General features: G+C 61.9%; 2 protein-coding genes across 3 annotated transcripts; both read left to right on the forward strand.

Moving 5' to 3' along the window:
* The first annotated feature begins 1,425 nt into the window (after positions 1–1,425).
* Positions 1,426–5,919, forward strand: TSPAN33 (tetraspanin 33). Of its 2 annotated transcripts, none has more exons than XM_075141484.1 (8): positions 1,426–1,612; positions 2,884–2,941; positions 3,076–3,203; positions 3,302–3,376; positions 3,465–3,560; positions 4,015–4,143; positions 4,513–4,674; positions 4,963–5,919. In XM_075141484.1, the coding sequence occupies exons 1-8, from the start codon at positions 1,508–1,510 to the stop codon at positions 5,062–5,064; spliced, it is 855 nt and encodes a 284-aa protein (XP_074997585.1). In that variant the 5' UTR covers positions 1,426–1,507; the 3' UTR covers positions 5,065–5,919. The 2 variants fall into 2 exon arrangements, with proteins under 2 accessions (XP_074997585.1, XP_074997594.1); XM_075141493.1 differs by having other exon boundaries at positions 4,540–4,674.
* Positions 5,920–8,365: 2,446 nt separating this feature from the next.
* Positions 8,366–16,382, forward strand: SMO (smoothened, frizzled class receptor). Its single transcript, XM_075141508.1, has 12 exons — positions 8,366–8,719; positions 11,469–11,674; positions 11,862–12,071; positions 12,153–12,325; positions 12,496–12,715; positions 12,820–12,943; positions 13,021–13,113; positions 13,327–13,435; positions 13,652–13,837; positions 14,200–14,348; positions 14,439–14,573; positions 14,734–16,382. The coding sequence occupies exons 1-12, from the start codon at positions 8,461–8,463 to the stop codon at positions 15,267–15,269; spliced, it is 2,400 nt and encodes a 799-aa protein (XP_074997609.1). The 5' UTR covers positions 8,366–8,460; the 3' UTR covers positions 15,270–16,382.
* The last annotated feature ends 732 nt before the right edge of the window (positions 16,383–17,114 follow it).

Raw genomic sequence — 17,114 nt, forward strand, 5'->3', positions numbered from 1 at the left:
CACGTAGATCTGTTGGGTGGATGTACAGGTCTGACAGACGGACGTGTAGATCTGACAGGAGGACGGCGCATCCACGGACCAGCATGGGCACCTTCTTCATTGAGGGGGCAGAAGCACTTCTGTGGGGACCCCAGGGTGGTTCAACCCCACCAAGACCCCGTGGGTTGCCTGTGGGGGCTCTCCGGAGACCCACGGCCATCACCCATGCCATTGTCGGAGCCCTGGGGGCTTCCGGCAGCACCCAAACCAAACGCCTCCCCGGGCGGTGGGACCTGCAGCCGGGGCCGGGTGGTGGCTCCTCGGTGACACGGGCTGGGTGCCATCGCCGCGGTGGCACCTCGGTGACCCTAAAAGCAAGAAGGGGATTTTTTTGGTTTCAGTTCCTCAGCCCGAAGTTCTCGCCTTCCTCCAGGAAGGGCTGTGCCAGCGCCGGGGCTTTCCAGCCTTGATGAATCCGGGCAGAGTAGATAAATAATAATAAATATTTTAATAAATATAATAATAAGCGGGGGGCGGTGCTCCCCCAAGCAAAGGGGACCCGTCCCTGATGGCACAGCCATGCCACGGTGACGGGACGAGGCGACGGCTCTCGCCTCTGCCCACACCAGCCACGAGAACCGAAAGCGCGACGCAAAAAATAGGTGCAAATATTCAGCCAAAAAAAATGGGATTTGAAGCTCGGGAAGAGACCCGCTGCTTCCTCGCATCCCGGACTGAGCCTGTAATTAATGCAAACGAGGCGAGCAAACGGAGCGTGGAGGGGATGGAGCGGAGCGTTGGGATGGAGGAAGGATCCATCCATCCTCCTCCTCCTCGCCGGCTCCGCGGGATCCCGCTGGACACCTGAAAATAAAGGCGAATAGGAAAAAATCCGCCGAAGTATCCCATTTTTTACGCAGAGGGGAATTGCTGGGGTTTCGGGCTCCACTTCCCTGGGTCGGCGAGGTCACCGGGGACGGAGCGTCGGCACTACCCTTTTTGGGGTGATTTCTGCAAATTTGGGGTCAGAGATTCGGCCGCACCCTTTCGGGGAAACCCTGAATCTCCCCAGCTGGGCGTGTGTCAGGGACGAGGGCTCTCCCGTGTCCCTGCCGTCCCCGCCACGGCCCAGCTCTCCCCTCGCGTCCCTGTCACCGACGGCAGAAATCAATTATAATTATAAAACGCAGCCACCTGGGGTCGGGTCTCTGGGGCAGGGACAGCGCGATTCGGGCAATTTTGGGTCAGCCAGGAAGGATTCGGGACCGACCTGGCTCATCACGTGATTGAAAACCCGGGCGCGCTGGCCCTTTAAGGCGGAGGGGCGCTGGCCCTTTAAGCCCGGTGGCGCCGCGAACAGGTGCGGTAGCGACACACCGCGCTGAGCGACGGGGCGAGCCACCAATGAGAAGGCAGAGCGGGTCAGACGGGCCAATGAGCGGGCGGCGAAGGGAGGAGGGGGCGGCCCGGCAAGCGAAGCGGGGTCCGTCGCCTCAGGGACCGGCTCGGCGGGGCTCGGGCCGGGGCCATGGCGAGGCGGGCGGCGGGCGGCGGCGGGCCCCGCGCGGAGGATTTCTCCTTCGTCAGCCCGGTGGTGAAGTACGTGCTCTTCTTCTTCAACATGCTCTTCTGGGTGAGTGCCGGGGGGCCCATCCCCGGGGGCTCACCGGGGACCCCGATCCTCGCCACCGGGACGCCCCCTTATCGCTGGGTTCCCCCATCCCCCGAGGGTTTTTGGGGTCCCCCTTGCTCATGGTGTCACCCGTGGTGCCCCCCGCGGTGGCTGGATCCCCCCTGAACCCACCCTTTGGGGTGCCACAGCCCTTTGGGGCGGGTGTGTCGTCCCCCGCACCCAGGGCAGGGCCACCGGGAGCCCCCGAGCACGGGGGTGACACACCGGGGGGGTGCGGGACCAGCCCCCCCCCCGCCCCAGGGGACCCCCCGGGTGCCATCGCCACCCAACCCGCGGCCTTTGGGCCCAATCCTGGCCCCGCGCAGGTGACGGCCCCCCCAGAGCGGGGGGGGGGGGGGCACACGGACCCCTCTTGTCCCCAGCCCACCCCAGGGACGCCTCGTGCGGGGCAGCCACGCGGCTTTCCGTGGTTTGGGGGCTTTGGGGTTTTTCTGATGTTTTTTGGGGATTTTCTTAATGCTTTGGAGGATTTTTTTAACGCTTTGGGTTTTTTTTTATGGTTTGGGGGGGTATGTTTTTGGGGTGGTTTTTTATGTTTTGGGGTGGTTTTTTATGGTTTTTTTTAATGCTTTGGGGGTTTTTTAATGTTTGGGGGGGTTATGTTTTGGTTTTTTTTTTTATGTTTTGGGGTGGTTTTTTATGTTTTGGAAGTGTTTTTTTATGCTTTGGGTTTTTTTTTATGCTTTGGGGTTTTTTTTATGTTTTGGGGTTTTTTTATGGTTTTTTTTTTAATGTTTTGGTGGGGTTATGTTGTTGGGGTTTTTTTTATGTTTTGGGGTTTTTTTTGTGTTTTGAGGTATTTCATTATGCTTTTTTTTATATTTTGGGGGTTTTTTTTTAGAGGGTCGGGACTTTTTTTAAGGGATGTTTCCGTGTTTGAAATCACATTTTTTGAGGAAGTTTCTCGCTTCCGACAAACCGTGTCCGCGGGTCCGGTCCCCCGGAGCGGGGAAGGGCCAGTGGGGACGGCGGTGACCTCCCTGGGAGGTGGGGACGCGCCGGGGCCGTTCGTGGTGGGCTCTGTCCTACCTGTGATGCCGGAGCGCTGCGAGACGGGTCCGTGTGGGGTGGTGACGAGGGGGAAACTGAGGCAGCGATTCCGGCTCTGGTTCGCAGCCGTGACTCCGCGGGGGCCGCAGCCAGGACCCCCGGAGCGGGAGGGCGGTGGTGCCTGGGCGGGGGGCTCACAACCCCCCCGTCCTGCTCTGCAGATGATCTCGATGGTGATGGTGGCGGTGGGGGTCTACGCCCGGCTGCTGAAGCACGCAGGTGAGGTTGGGGGGGCTCGGTGGAGTGGGGGGGACACACAGCGAGGTGCCCCCCTGCCCGGCCGGTGGAGAGCAGGGCCGATGGGGCGCTGGGGGAGCGGGCAGGGGGCTGCCGGTGACGGCTCCCTGCGGCAGAGGCGGCGATGGCCTGCCTGGCGGTGGACCCTGCCATCCTGCTGGTCGTGGTCGGCGTCCTCACCTTCCTCATCACCTTCTGCGGCTGCGTCGGCTCCTTGCGGGAGAACATCTGCCTGCTGCAGGCGGTGAGTCCCCGGGGACAGTGGGTCCCCCCCAGGGTGCCCCTGCGGCACCTCGGCGTCTCTCTGTGGCCCTGCCACCATCATCCTCCTCTCGCCCCCAGTTCTCCATCTGCCTGACCGTCATCTTCCTCCTGCAACTGGCGGCCGGCGTGCTGGGCTTCATCTTCTCCGACAAGGTACCGGTGTTGGGGGGCTGGATGACCCCGAGCCCGTCCCGTTGGGTGACGACCTTGCTGATGTCCCCCCCCTCTGCCCACCCCGCAGGCGCGCGGGAAGGTCAGTGAAATCATCAACGGTGCCATCGTGCATTACCGGGATGACCTGGACCTGCAGAACCTCATCGACTTCGGGCAGAAGGAGGTGCGTGGGGGGGGCGGGGGGGCCACGATCTCCCTCCGATGGACAAGGACGTGTCCCCAAGTCATGGGTCAGGCTTAAATCCGCGGGGTCCCCCAGGTTGAGGACGTTGGGCGGCTCCTCCGCAAGGATTTGACATTCAGGGTAAAGCCCTGCCAGGGCAGGCGGAGGCTGGGGAGAGCTGGATGAAAAGGGAGTGGGGGGAAGAAAGAAACACCCCTCAGTGTCTCTGTTGGAGCCTGTGTTTATGTAGGACCTATTAAAACTGCCAGGAGCGGGTTGCTCGCCCCTGAAGACGGCAGCGATGGGGTGAGCTGGATGTAGGTGGGCTTGGGAGGGGCATCACTTGCTGCCTGTGAAGTCCACGGTCCTGCGCCCCGTTGCCCCGCCGTTCCTGTCCCCCCGCCGCGGGGCCGGGGTCCCCTCCCCGCTGAGCGCCCCGTACCCTTCCCCGCAGTTCAGCTGCTGCGGGGGCGTCTCCTACAAGGACTGGTCCCAGAACATGTACTTCAACTGCACCGCCGCCAACCCCAGCCGGGAGCGCTGCTCCGTGCCTTTCTCCTGCTGCCTGCAGGACGCCGACGAGGTGAGGTCCTCGGGGGACCCCGGGCGTTTTTGGGGGACCCCCTGCTCCGCACCTCTTCTCCCATCCCTTGGGGCTGTGCTGAGCCTGGAGCCCCCTCCCCAGGAGAGGGAACTCATCGCCGGCAACGTATGGGACCCTAGACCGCCCTCCGGGTTTGGGGACCCCCGGCTGGGGGTGCTGCGGTGGGGTCGGGGTATTCTCCCTTTTGGGGTGTTTAGGGAGGGATGGGGCTGGGGCTGTGCCCAGAGGAAGGGGACACCCCAACTGGTGCCGAGGCGAGGGCAGAGCTCCTCCAAAAGGCAGGGACCCCCCCTCCCAGCCCGGTGCGTTTTGTCCCCAGCCCCTCTGTGTCCCGTCCCCCCCTCCCAGGCCGTCATCAACACCATGTGCGGGCAGGGCATGCAGGCCATGAGCTACCTGGAGGCCAGCGCCTTCATCTACACCAACGGCTGCATCGACAAGCTGGTCAACTGGATCCACAGCAACCTCTTCCTGCTGGGGGGCATCGCCCTGGGGCTGGCCGTCCCCCAGGTACCGGGGGTGTCCCCCCGCTGGGGACTGGTGGGGACAAGGGACCGTCCTGCAGCTCCGCCTTGCTCTCCGTGTCGTTTGGGAGTTGCCTTAACGATGCGTCTAATTGCAACCCCGGGGGAGTCGGGGCAGGATTTGGGGTGGGGGGAGCGGTGCAAACATCGGGCACGTCCTCGCCTGGAGTTGTGTAACCCGCTCGTAGGGCAGCGGGGTGACGCCCCATCCTCCTCTCGTCGCCCTCTCCCTCTCTTCTTCCTCTCCCTCTCCTCTTCCTCTCCTCTTCCATAGCTGGTGGGCATCCTGCTGGCTCAGATCCTCATCAACCAGATCAGAGACCAGATCAAGCTGCAGCTCTACAACCAGCAGCACCAGGCAGACCCCTGGTACTGAGCCCCAGCGCATCGCGGCACAGCCGGCGTCCGTCCCCGCGGTGCAGCGGTGGCTCGGGGAGCCGGGACCTCAACGGTGACTTTCCACACCCCAGATCCGTAGGAAGAGCTGAAGGGGCTTTGCCGGAGAAGAGGGAGGTTGGAGTGGGGCTGTGGATGCCCGGATCCACACGCGGTGGCCGCTGTGCTGCAGAGAGGGACGCGTGGAGACGCTGGGGCCTCCGTGCCTTCGGCAGCCGGCGCGAGAGCAGGTGCCGGGCTCGGCCGGGACGTGCCGTGCTGCTGCGCCCTGTTCAGGGGACTGAACCAGCCCTGGTGAACTGCTGCATGTCTGTCCGTCCTGGGGGACTGAGCGCTGATGCGCAGGTCGTGCACGAAGCAGATTTGCGCTCGGACGTGCTTCCCACCTCCTCCTGCGCTGGAGATGGGCATTTGTCTGTCTGTCTGTCCACGCACCGAGCTGCCTCCGCCCGGGGCAAGGCTGGCTCCAGAACTGGGGACATTCCCCCTGTGGCTGGGTGCCACAAACCCCATCGGCTCCGTCGCGGTGCCCCGTGGGGAGGACAGCCGAGGGCTTCGCTTGCCTGCCGGGAGCAGGAGCCATCGCCTGCGTGTCCACCCTGGAAGAGGAAGAAGGAACAGGAGGATGCCCTGCTCGAGGCTGACCCACGGGTGCTTCGTTAGCCGAGGGCGGGGGTCCCCTCTCTGCCCCGGGGGGCTCGAACCCCTCCACGGGGTGCTGAGCCCCGTGCGGAGGAGGGGACAGGCGCAGTCCTGTGTCCCCTCTCGTGGGGCCGGTGTCAGGCCGCGACATTTCCCTTTGCTTTCATGGAGAATAAAGAGAGACGAGGCCGGATTTCTGCCGCGCCGTGCGGGGGGGCTGCTCGATCACCGGGGTGGGGGGACAACGCCGTGGCTCTGGGGGGTGGCTCGGTGGGAACAAGGTCGAGGCCAGCCCCCTCCCCTCCCAACCCCCGTCATCTCAATAGTAATACGCTGCGGGGAAAACAAACGTAAACGCCCCAGAACAAAGGGGGGAGAAGGTGGCGAGGGGCAGCGCAGCCAGCTAGTAGACAGCAGAGAATCCACCAGCAAGGAAAATTTGGAGAGGTGCTTGCTGCCCTGCTCCGGGGGGGGACACCCGAATTCCCCCCTCCTCTGCCCCAGGGAGGAGCCTGCAAACCTTTGGGGTGCAAAGCCACGAGCTGGGGGGGGGCTGCTGCGGCCCCCAGGATTGCAGGCCCCGGCCTCGCTGCTGCTTTTCAGAGCCATCGCAAATCGTGGGTGGAGTTTTTTTTTTTGCTTGTTTTTTGTTGTTTTTTTTTTTTTTTTTAATTTTTTCTTCTCCTCGGGCTGGGTGGTCCCCCCGCGCCGCCCCGCCGCGGAGGGAGACGGGATGCGGCCCAGCGCCCGGCCCTTTGTGTGCAGCTGAGAGGCACCCAGTCAGGCCGGGGCTCGGCCCCGCCGGCGGGTCCGTGCCCCTCTGCCACCTCCCTGCCCTGATTGTGTCCCCCCACCATGGCTTTTGGCCAGGGTGGCACAGGGCTCTTAGGGACCGAGGTGGCCGCAATGGCCTGATCAGCTCCCGGCTGCCCCCGGTCACCTCTGGCATCCCCTGGGAAAACTACCCCAAAACTGTCCCGCCCCCAAAAAAAGAGATTTCTCATGCCAAAAGAGCAACTTCTGAAAAAGTCCTGCCCCCCAAAAGCAACTTCTCTCCCACAAAAAGCAGCTTCTCTTCCCCCAAAAAGCCACCTCACCCCCCTGCCAAAATGTGACTTGTCACCCAAAAGAGCAATTTCTCCCCCCAAAAGTGATCACTTGTTTGAAGAATGATGCCTCCCCCCAAAAAGTGACTTCTCCCCCTCACAAAAAGTTACTTTTCTCCCCAAAACTTCTCCTCCAAAGAGCTACTTCTCCCCAAAAAAGCAAGTTCTCTCCAAAAAGTAGCTGCTCTCCAAGAGTGGCTTCTCCCCCCCCAAAACTGACTTTTGTCCCCAAAAAGTGACTTCCCTGTCAAAAAAGTGACTTTTCTCCCCAAAAAGCAACTTTTCTCCCCTCAAAAGTGGCTTTTGTCCCCCAAAAGTAACTTTCCCCTCAAAAAAGTAATTTTTCTCCCGCCACAAGTAACTCTTGCCCCCCAAAAGCGACTTATCTTCCCCTAAAAGTAACTTTCCGCCCCAAAAGTGACTTTTCTCCCCAAAAAGCAACTTTTATCTCCCAATAAATTGCCTTTTGTCCCCTAAAAGTGACTTTTCTCCTCCAAAACTGACTTCCCCCCCACAAACTGACTTTTCTCCCCCCAAAAGTGATTTCTCTTCCCCAAAGGGAACTTTTCTCCCCAGAAAGTAACCTTCTCCCCCCAAAGTAACTTTTTGCCTAAAAAAGAAACTTTTCTCTCCCAATAAAGTGCCTTTTGTCCCCAAAAAGCAACTTTTGTCCCCCAAAAGTGCCTTTTCTCCCCCCAAAAGTGGCTTCTCTTCCCCAAAGGCAACTTTTCCTTCCCAAAAAGTAACTTCCCCCCCCCAAAAGTGACTTTCCCCCATAAAATTCAACTTTCCTTCCCAAAAACTAACTTTCCCCCCGAAAAAAGTTACTTCCCCCCCAAATGCAACTTTCCTCCCCTAAAAGTGACCTTTCTCCCTAAAAAACAACTTTTCTCCTCAAAAAAAGTGACTTCTCTGCCCAAAAAGCAACTTTACCCCCCAAAAGTAACTTTTTGCTCCCCCAAACAACTTTTATCCTCCCCAAACCCGACTTCTCTCCCTCAAAAAGCAACTTTCCCCCCCTCAAAACCAACTCCCCCCTCCCAAATCTCCTCTCTCCCTCAAATCCAACTTCTCTCCGAAAAAAACAAACTTTCTCCTCCAAAAACGCGGCTCCTCCCCCTTCCAAAGCAACACTTCCCCTCCCAAAAGCGACTTCTCCCTCCCTAAAACCAACTTTCCCCTCACAAAACCCAACATTTCCCCCCCCCAAACCAACTTCCCCCCCTCCAGCAGCCCCCCCTCGGGAGAACAACCCTCTGCCCTCCTCCCTCAGCGCGATCCCCCTCCTCAGCACCCCACTTTCCTCCTCAAAACCCCACTTTCCTCCTCAAAAACTCGTCCCCTCCCTGCCCGCTCCAAAAAAAAGTAACTTTTTCCTCACAAAAAGCCACTTTTCCCCTCAAAAGCGGGATGCCCCCCCTCCTCCCCCTCCGCCTCTCCTCAGCCCGCCCCGGCGGGGGGCGCGGGGCTGTGGCGGGCCGGGCCGCGCTGAGGGAGGAGGAGGAGGAGGAGGAGGAGGAGGAGGAGGAGCAGCGGCCCCGCTCCGCTCCCGGCGAGCTCAACAAAGGGCGTCGGGGCATGGCGGGGGCCGGGGCCGGGCCGCCCGCCTAGCGCCGGTGCGGGCCGGGATGGCGGCGCAGGGCGGCGGGTGGCGGTGGGCGCTGGCGCTGGGCATGGCGCTGGCGCTGGGCGGTCGCCGCTGTCCCGCCGCCCCTTTCCTCAACTCCTCGGCCGTTCCCGAACGTTGCCGTCGCCCCGCGCCTTGCGAACGGCTCCGTTACGGTGCCTGCCTGGGCTCGGCGCTGCCCTACGCCGCCACCTCCACGCTGCTGGCCGCCGACTCCGCCTCGCAGGAGGAGGCTCACGGAAAGCTGCTGCTCTGGTCCGGTACGGACGGGGCTGGGGGGGGCTCCGGCCCAGCGCGGTATAGCCGGGGGTGGGGGGGGGAGTCTGGGAGAGGCCCGGGCCGGGCACTGGCGGGGGGCGGGGTAGTGAGGGGCTGGGGGGGCACGGGGCGCCGGGGAGCGCTATAGAGGGGATGGGCACAGTATAGAGGGGGCTTGGGTGCGGTGTAGAGGGGGAGCAGTATAGCAGGGGCCTGGGGGTGGGTGCGGTATAGCAGGGGACTGGGATGGGCGCAGTATAGAGGGGAGCAGTATAGCAGGGGACCAGGGATGGGCGCAGTATAGCACGGTACTGGAGTTGGGTATAGTATAGAGGGGGAGCAGTATAGCAGGGGACCAGGGATGGGTGCAGTATAGAGGGGAGCAGTATAGCAGGGGACCAGGGATGGGCGCAGTATAGCAGGGTGCTGGAGTTGGGTATAGTATAGAGGGGAGCAGTATAGCAGGGGACCAGGGATGGGCGCAGTATAGAGGGGAGCAGTATAGCAGGGGACCAGGGATGGGCGCAGTATAGAGGGGAGCAGTATAGCAGGGGACCAGGGATGGGCGCAGTATAGAGGGGAGCAGTATAGCAGGGGACCAGGGATGGGCGCAGTATAGAGGGGAGCAGTATAGCAGGGGACCAGGGATGGGCGCAGTATAGAGGGGAGCAGTATAGCAGGGGACCAGGGATGGGCGCAGTATAGCAGGGTGCTGGAGTTGGGTATAGTATAGAGGGGGAGCAGTATAGCAGGGGGGCTGGGATGGGTGCAGTATAGAGGGGAGCAGTATAGCAGGGGACCAGGGATGGGCGCAGTATAGCAGGGTGCTGGAGTTGGGTATAGTATAGAGGGGGAGCAGTATAGCAGGGGACCAGGGATGGGCGCAGTATAGCAGGGTGCTGGAGTTGGGTATAGTATAGAGGGTGAGCAGTATAGCAGGGGACTGGGGATGGGTGCAGTATAGGGGGGAGCAGTATAGCAGGGGACCAGGGATGGGCGCAGTATAGCACGGTACTGGAGTTGGGTATAGTATAGAGGGGGAGCAGTATAGCAGGGGACTGGGGATGGGTGCAGTATAGGGGGGAGCAGTATAGCAGGGGACCAGGGATGGGCGCAGTATAGCACGGTACTGGAGTTGGGTATAGTATAGAGGGGGAGCAGTATAGCAGGGGACTGGGGATGGGCGCAGTATAGAGGGGAGCAGTATAGCAGGGGACCAGGGATGGGCGCAGTATAGAGGGGAGCAGTATAGCAGGGGACCAGGGATGGGCGCAGTATAGAGGGGAGCAGTATAGCAGGGGACCAGGGATGGGCGCAGTATAGAGGGGAGCAGTATAGCAGGGGACCAGGGATGGGCGCAGTATAGAGGGGAGCAGTATAGCAGGGGACCAGGGATGGGCGCAGTATAGCAGGGTGCTGGAGTTGGGTATAGTATAGAGGGGGAGCAGTATAGCAGGGGGGCTGGGATGGGTGCAGTATAGAGGGGAGCAGTATAGCAGGGGACCAGGGATGGGCGCAGTATAGCAGGGTGCTGGAGTTGGGTATAGTATAGAGGGGGAGCAGTATAGCAGGGGACCAGGGATGGGCGCAGTATAGCAGGGTGCTGGAGTTGGGTATAGTATAGAGGGTGAGCAGTATAGCAGGGGACTGGGGATGGGTGCAGTATAGGGGGGAGCAGTATAGCAGGGGACCAGGGATGGGCGCAGTATAGCACGGTACTGGAGTTGGGTATAGTATAGAGGGGGAGCAGTATAGCAGGGGACTGGGGATGGGTGCAGTATAGGGGGGAGCAGTATAGCAGGGGACCAGGGATGGGCGCAGTATAGCACGGTACTGGAGTTGGGTATAGTATAGAGGGGGAGCAGTATAGCAGGGGACCAGGGATGGGCGCAGTATAGCAGGGTGCTGGAGTTGGGTATAGTATAGAGGGTGAGCAGTATAGCAGGGGACTGGGGATGAGTGCGGTATAGGGGGGTAGAAGTATAGGGGGGTAGAATTAGGGGACCAGAGATGGGTACAGTATAGAGGGGAGCAGTATAGCAGGGGACCATGGCTGGCTAGAGTATAGATAGCTGTATAGCAGGGGAGCAGGGACGGGCACAGTATAGCAGGGTACTGGAGTTGGGTATAGTATAGAGGGGGAGCAGTATAGCAGGGGACCGGGGATGAGTGTGGTATTGGGGCGAGCAGTATAGTAGGGGGCGGGTGATGGGTACAGTATAGAGGGGAGCAGTATAGCAGGGGACCATGGCTGGCTAGAGTATAGATAGCTGTATAGCAGGGGAGCAGGGATGGGCACAGTATAGCAGGGTACTAGAGTTGGGTATAGTATAGAGGGGGAGCAGTATAGCAGGGGACCGGGGATGAGTGTGGTATTGGGGCGAGCAGTATAGTAGGGGGCGGGTGATGGGTACAGTATAGAGGGGAGCAGTATAGTGGGGGACAGGGTACAGTACAGAGAGGGCCTGGGCTTGGGTACAGTATAGAGGGAGAGCAGTATAGCAGGGGACGGGGGCTGAGCCCCCTACAGCAGGGGAGCACCTGGGGACGGGCACGGTGCCCCAGAGGCGTTACAGAGGGGCCCGGGTGCCGCGTGTACCGAACCGACGGGCGGATGGTGCCCGTGCTCCCCGCCACCGCAGCCGGGGTCTGCCCCGTCCCCGCGGGGCCGCAGGGTCGGGTGGGGGACACGACAGGACAACGTGGGTCCGCCCGGGGTGGGTGGGTGGGGTGACGGCGCTGTCCCCGCAGGCCTGCGCAACGCCCCGCGCTGCTGGGACGTCATCCAGCCCCTGCTCTGCGCCGTCTACATGCCCAAGTGCGAGGACGGGCAGGTGGAGCTGCCCAGCCAGACCCTCTGCCAGGCCACCCGGGCGCCCTGCACCATCGTGGAGCGCGAGCGCGGCTGGCCCGACTTCCTCAAGTGCACGCCCGACCGATTCCCCGAGGGATGCCCGGTACGGGGGGGGACACAACACGGGGTGCGGGGGACGCCCACGGGCTCCAAATCCCCACGGGGCAGCGGGAGCGGGGAAACGCCGGTTGTCCCCAGCCCTCCGCGGGGGACCGATGTCCAGCCCTGCAGCCCAGCCTTCGCCGTGGGGGTGCCTCCTCCTCCTCACGGCCCTGCCTCTTCTCCGGCAGAACGAGGTGCAGAACATCAAGTTCAACAGCTCGGGGCAGTGCGAGGCGCCGCTGGTGCGGACGGACAACCCCAAGAGCTGGTACGAGGACGTGGAGGGTTGCGGCATCCAGTGCCAGAACCCGCTCTTCACCGAAAAGGAGCACCGCGAGATGCACGTCTACATCGCCGCCTTCAGCTCCGTCACCATCTTCTGCACCTTCTTCACCCTGGTGAGATGCGGGGGGACATGGGGAGGTGTCCCCAGAAGGGGACGGGGCACCAAGATGTCCCTTTCTTCCCCCTCCCGCCAGGCCACGTTCGTCGCCGATTGGAGGAACTCCAACCGCTACCCCGCCGTCATCCTCTTCTACGTCAACGCCTGCTTCTTCGTGGGCAGCATCGGCTGGTTGGCGCAGTTCATGGACGGCGCCCGCGACGAGATCGTGTGCCGGGCCGACGGCACCATGCGGCTGGGGGAACCCACGTACGTGTCACCTTCGTCCCCTTCCCACCACGTGCCAAGAAGTGTCCCCGGGACCAAGGAGGGCTCCTGGGGTTTCCTGGCCTCTTGGGAACATGGAGGATGCTCCACTTGGGGTAGGAGTGTCCCCTCCGTGGAGGTTGGTGACACTTCTGTCTCGCCTCCCCCCGTAGCTCCAACGAGACGCTCTCCTGCGTCATTATCTTTGTCATTGTCTACTACTCGCTGATGTCGGGCGTCATCTGGTTCGTCATGCTGACCTACGCCTGGCACACCTCCTTCAAGGCGCTGGGCACCACCTACCAGCCGCTGCTGGGCAAGACCTCCTACTTCCACCTCATCACCTGGTCCATCCCCTTCGTCCTCACCGTGGCCATCCTGGCCGTGGCGCAGGTAACGGGACCACGATCCCGTGTCCTGGCAGTTCCCTGCCAAGGTGATGTGCGCAGGGAGGGGTGGCCGCAACCAACTGACCCCCCTGTCCCCATCTCTGCCAGGTGGATGGTGACTCCGTCAGCGGCATCTGCTTCGTGGGCTACAAGAACTATCGCTACCGGGCCGGCTTCGTCCTGGCGCCCATCGGGCTCGTCCTTATCGTGGGGGGCTATTTCCTCATCCGGGGTAGGTGCGAGCTCACGGGGATGGGAGGCACCGTGGGTGTCCCCCCCAACCCTGACCACCTCGTCCCTCCACCGCAGGGGTCATGACGCTTTTCTCCATCAAGAGCAACCACCCCGGGCTGCTGAGCGAGAAGGCGGCCAGCAAGATCAACGAGACCATGCTGCGACTGGGTAAGGGGGCTCCGTCGGCACCATTTCCATGGGAATTTGAGTGGGAACGGGGACATTTTGTCCCCTGAACCTGGACAGCCCCATCCCACCTTCCCGGGGGTGACAGCAGTGGGGGACAAAGCTGTAGTGACGGTGGCAAGGCCCCAGTGTGGCATCTTTGTCCTGGTCCGGCTGGGGTCCGGCTTAACCAGGGATGTCCCACTTCTCCTCCAGGCATCTTCGGCTTCTTGGCCTTTGGCTTCGTCTTCATCACTTTTGGCTGCCACTTCTATGACTTCTTCAACCAGGCGGAGTGGGAGCGCAGCTTTCGGGAATACGTCCTGTGAGTGGGACGGGGATGGGCGGGCGAGTGGGACGCCGGTGGCATCCGAGCACCTCACGTTTAGTGGGGGACGTTGCAGAGTGGAGAGCCCCACGTCCCCCGCCAGCGTTGCCACCACGTCTCCACTCTGCAGAGCTGGGGGGGGCTCAGACCCATCATGGGGCGTCGTTGGGTGTCCCCCTCCTTACGGCCACCATCCTGTGTCTGTCCCCACAGGTGCGAGGCCAACGTGACCATCGCCACGCAGACCAACAAGCCCATCCCAGACTGCGAGATCAAGAACCGTCCAAGCCTGCTGGTGGAGAAGATCAACCTCTTCGCCATGTTCGGCACTGGCGTCTCCATGAGCACCTGGGTCTGGACCAAGGCCACCCTGCTCATCTGGAAGCGTACCTGGTGCAGGTGGGACCCCGAGGATGTCACCCCGGCTCCGTGTGGCCCTTCCTGCCCCATCCAACGTCCTGAGGTGTTGGAGGTCGTCCCCAGACTTCTGTCCGTCAGCTCAACGAGCTGTGGGCTCACAGCAGGCAGCGGTTCAGGAACAGGGTGGCCTCTCCCACTTGGCAGGTGTCTCATGTCCTATTTGTGGGACACTTCCATCCCCAGGGGACCCATCCAACGCAGTCCCCAGCCCTTGGTGTCCCTGTCCAGAGCGGGAGAGGGAGATGGGGAGGGTCCCCGTGCCCCAGCTGCAATGCCTGGGGTTGTGTCCCCCCTGTGCCTGGGCCACCGCGTGTCCCTGCTCTGACCTGCCGTGTCCCCAGGCTGACGGGGCAGAGCGACGACCAGCCCAAGAGGATCAAGAAAAGCAAGATGATCGCGAAGGCCTTCTCCAAGCGCAAGGAGCTGCTGCGCGACCCGGGCCAGGAGCTGTCCTTCAGCATGCACACCGTCTCGCACGACGGCCCTGTGGGTACGTGCCCGTTGGAGGGGGCCACCTCGGCAGCACCCTGGGGTCCCCACCGTCCCCCCCTTGACTGGGGCTCCCCTGTTGTCGTTGCAGCCGGTTTAGCGTTCGACATCAACGAGCCGTCGGCCGACGTGTCCTCGGCGTGGGCCCAGCACGTCACCAAGATGGTGGCCAGGAGAGGGGCTATCCTGCCCCAGGACATCTCTGTGACGCCCGTGGCCACACCTGGCAAGTCCTTGGGGAGCACTTGGGACATCTCGGGGGGATGAGCCGGGCTGAGGGGTGTTGGGGATGTGCGGGGAGGCAGAGCCGGGGGGCTGGGGCTGGCAAGGGGGGGGCGCGGGGCAGAATGCGGCCGCTCTCACCCGCCCCGTCCCGTGTCCCGCAGTGCCGCCGGAGGAGAGGGCCAACCTCTGGGTGGTAGAGGCCGACGTCTCCCCCGAGCTGCAGAAGCGCAACGGCCGCAAGAAGAAGCGGAGGAAGAAGAAGAAGGAGGTGTGCCCGGGTCCCGAGCGCTGCCTGGGGGGCCCCGCAGCCCCCCCGGCCCCCAGCGCCGTCCCTCGCCTGCCCCGGCTGCCCCCCCAGCCCTGCCTGGTCGCCTTCGCCCCCGACGTCCTCCCGCGGCTCCCGCCCGGCCAGCCCGAAGCCGCCTTCGCTGGGGGGCCGTGGGACGGCCGCCGCAGAGCCAACGTCTTCCACCTCATCAGCAACCCCTTCTGCCCCGAGAGCGGGTCCCCGGAGGAGGAGAGCCCCGGCCCCAGCAGCGGGTGCCGGCAGCACAACGGGGGTCCGCTCTGGCCCCCCGGCACCCTGCCCCGCAGCGGGGGGCCGAGGACTCAGGTCCGACGGGTCGGCTTGGCCCCCATCCACTCTCGGACCAACCTGGTGGACGCGGAGCTGCTGGACGCCGATTCGGACTTTTGAGCCCGGCGAGATGTTGTGAGGGGACGGGGACACCTGGGGTGAGACCCCAAGCCTCGTCCAGCCTGCAAGGGGACACCGAAGCCCACCCCGTCCTGCCGGGGCCGGTCCCGAACATCCCTCCGCCGCTGATTTCTCCCCTCGGAGGACGGCGTTTCTCCCCACATCACCTAAACAGACTCGATGCACATCCTAGCCTGGCAAGATGCCAGCAGAAGGGTTTTGGGGTCCCCCCCCGGCATCACTGGGAGAAAAGAAACGGGGTGTCAGTGGAACAAACCCCACCCAGGTCCTGGAGGGATTGAAGGACAAGGGGGACATTGCCTTTGCCACCGACGGGGACAGTGGTACCAGGCGAGCGTAGGTCAGGGTAGATTTTGGTGAGCTTTGTCCCACGTCCCGGGGTGCTGGGACCCGCCGACACCCCTCGCTCGCCCTCTGCCCCGCCCGCGGCTAGATGGTACGTAGAGCTTACAAACACTTGTGCCAATAGGGGTTTTTTTTTAAATTTTCTATTTTTTAATCTTTGTATAATACACCGAGACGTGACGGCCGGGCACAGCTTCCACTCGGGTGCTGCGGCATGAGCTGAACCCCCTCACAGGGCGGCAGCAGCATCCTCGGGGTGCACCCGTTTTTCTGGGTGCACCCCTATTTTTTCAGGGGTCCCAAAGTGCCTTCCAGCTCCCCAGAGAGCTGAACCAGACCCAAAATGGAGGGTTGGTAGGACGGTGATGGCCACGGGAGACGGGGAGCCGTGTTGGGGTGCTCCCCGAGCCGTGATGCGAACAAATGAAACTTTAAAATCCCAGGGTGCGCAAGGCGAGCTGGGGTCGCCTTTGCTGCCCGGGTGCACCAACCCCCCGAGCAAAGCTTTTTTTAAATTTTTTTTAAGAAAAAAACTCCCAAGTTACAACAAACCCGGCCGAGCCCTGACGTAAGAGGACTCCAGTCCCTGCTGGTGTTTTGTATCTGTCCATTATCCCTGTACGTGTCTTTTTTAAATCCTGGTAGGCTCCTGGCTTTCTCGCTATCCCGGTGACCTCCACGGGTTAATTTTTGCTGTGTAAAGGAAAACCCTCCTGTATCAGTATTAAATTTGCCAAGTTTCCATTGCCAGCGCCTGCCCCGGGCTCTTTGGGGAGGTATCGAGTGCGGGGAAACGTCCCGGGGTTTGTCCTTTCTCCTAAAAGGGCTCCAACTGCTTTTAACTGCTTTAAAAACTGCTTTTAAAACTGCTTTAAACTGCTTTAAAACCCCGTCCCGACCGTTTCGCCCGCGGAAGGCAGGAGTGAGGAGCTGGAAACGTCCGCGGGTGCTACAAGGACTGTTTTGGGGGGATGCTCGCCGGGCTTTGGCAGCAAAGTGGGGGGGCTGAAGGGGGGCCCCCTGCCAGCAGATGGCACTGCGGGCTTAAATATCCCCAAATTTTGGGTGCCTCGGCCGGAGTGGGGTCCCGTGGGGTGCAGGGGCACCCGCTGCTGCCCGCAGTGCTGGGCGATGGGCTGTGCGGATGGTGCTTTTGGGGACAGATGCTGCTTTTGGAAAGCGTCTTTTTTTTAATTTGGCTCCGGAGCGAGGCATGCGGGTGCCAGTTCGACGCCTGCCCGTGCTCCATCGCACCTCGGGTGCTCGGTTATCCCAGAGACCAGGCGCCCCTCTGAAATTTGGCTGGAATTGGCCAGTGAAAATTATGTTTTCCTGATGGTTTTTGGTGAGCAGGATGGGCTGAGCCCGCTCTGCTGCCGTCGAGGGCTCTGTGCTGGGGCAGGCAGGTTTGCCCCAGATGAAATGAAATTTTTCTCTACCTTTATTTTATTTTTGTGGGCTTTTTTTTTCCTCTTTCTA

This window comes from Calonectris borealis, chromosome 1, assembly GCF_964195595.1.
Source record: "Calonectris borealis chromosome 1, bCalBor7.hap1.2, whole genome shotgun sequence".
Taxonomy (NCBI): domain Eukaryota; kingdom Metazoa; phylum Chordata; class Aves; order Procellariiformes; family Procellariidae; genus Calonectris; species Calonectris borealis.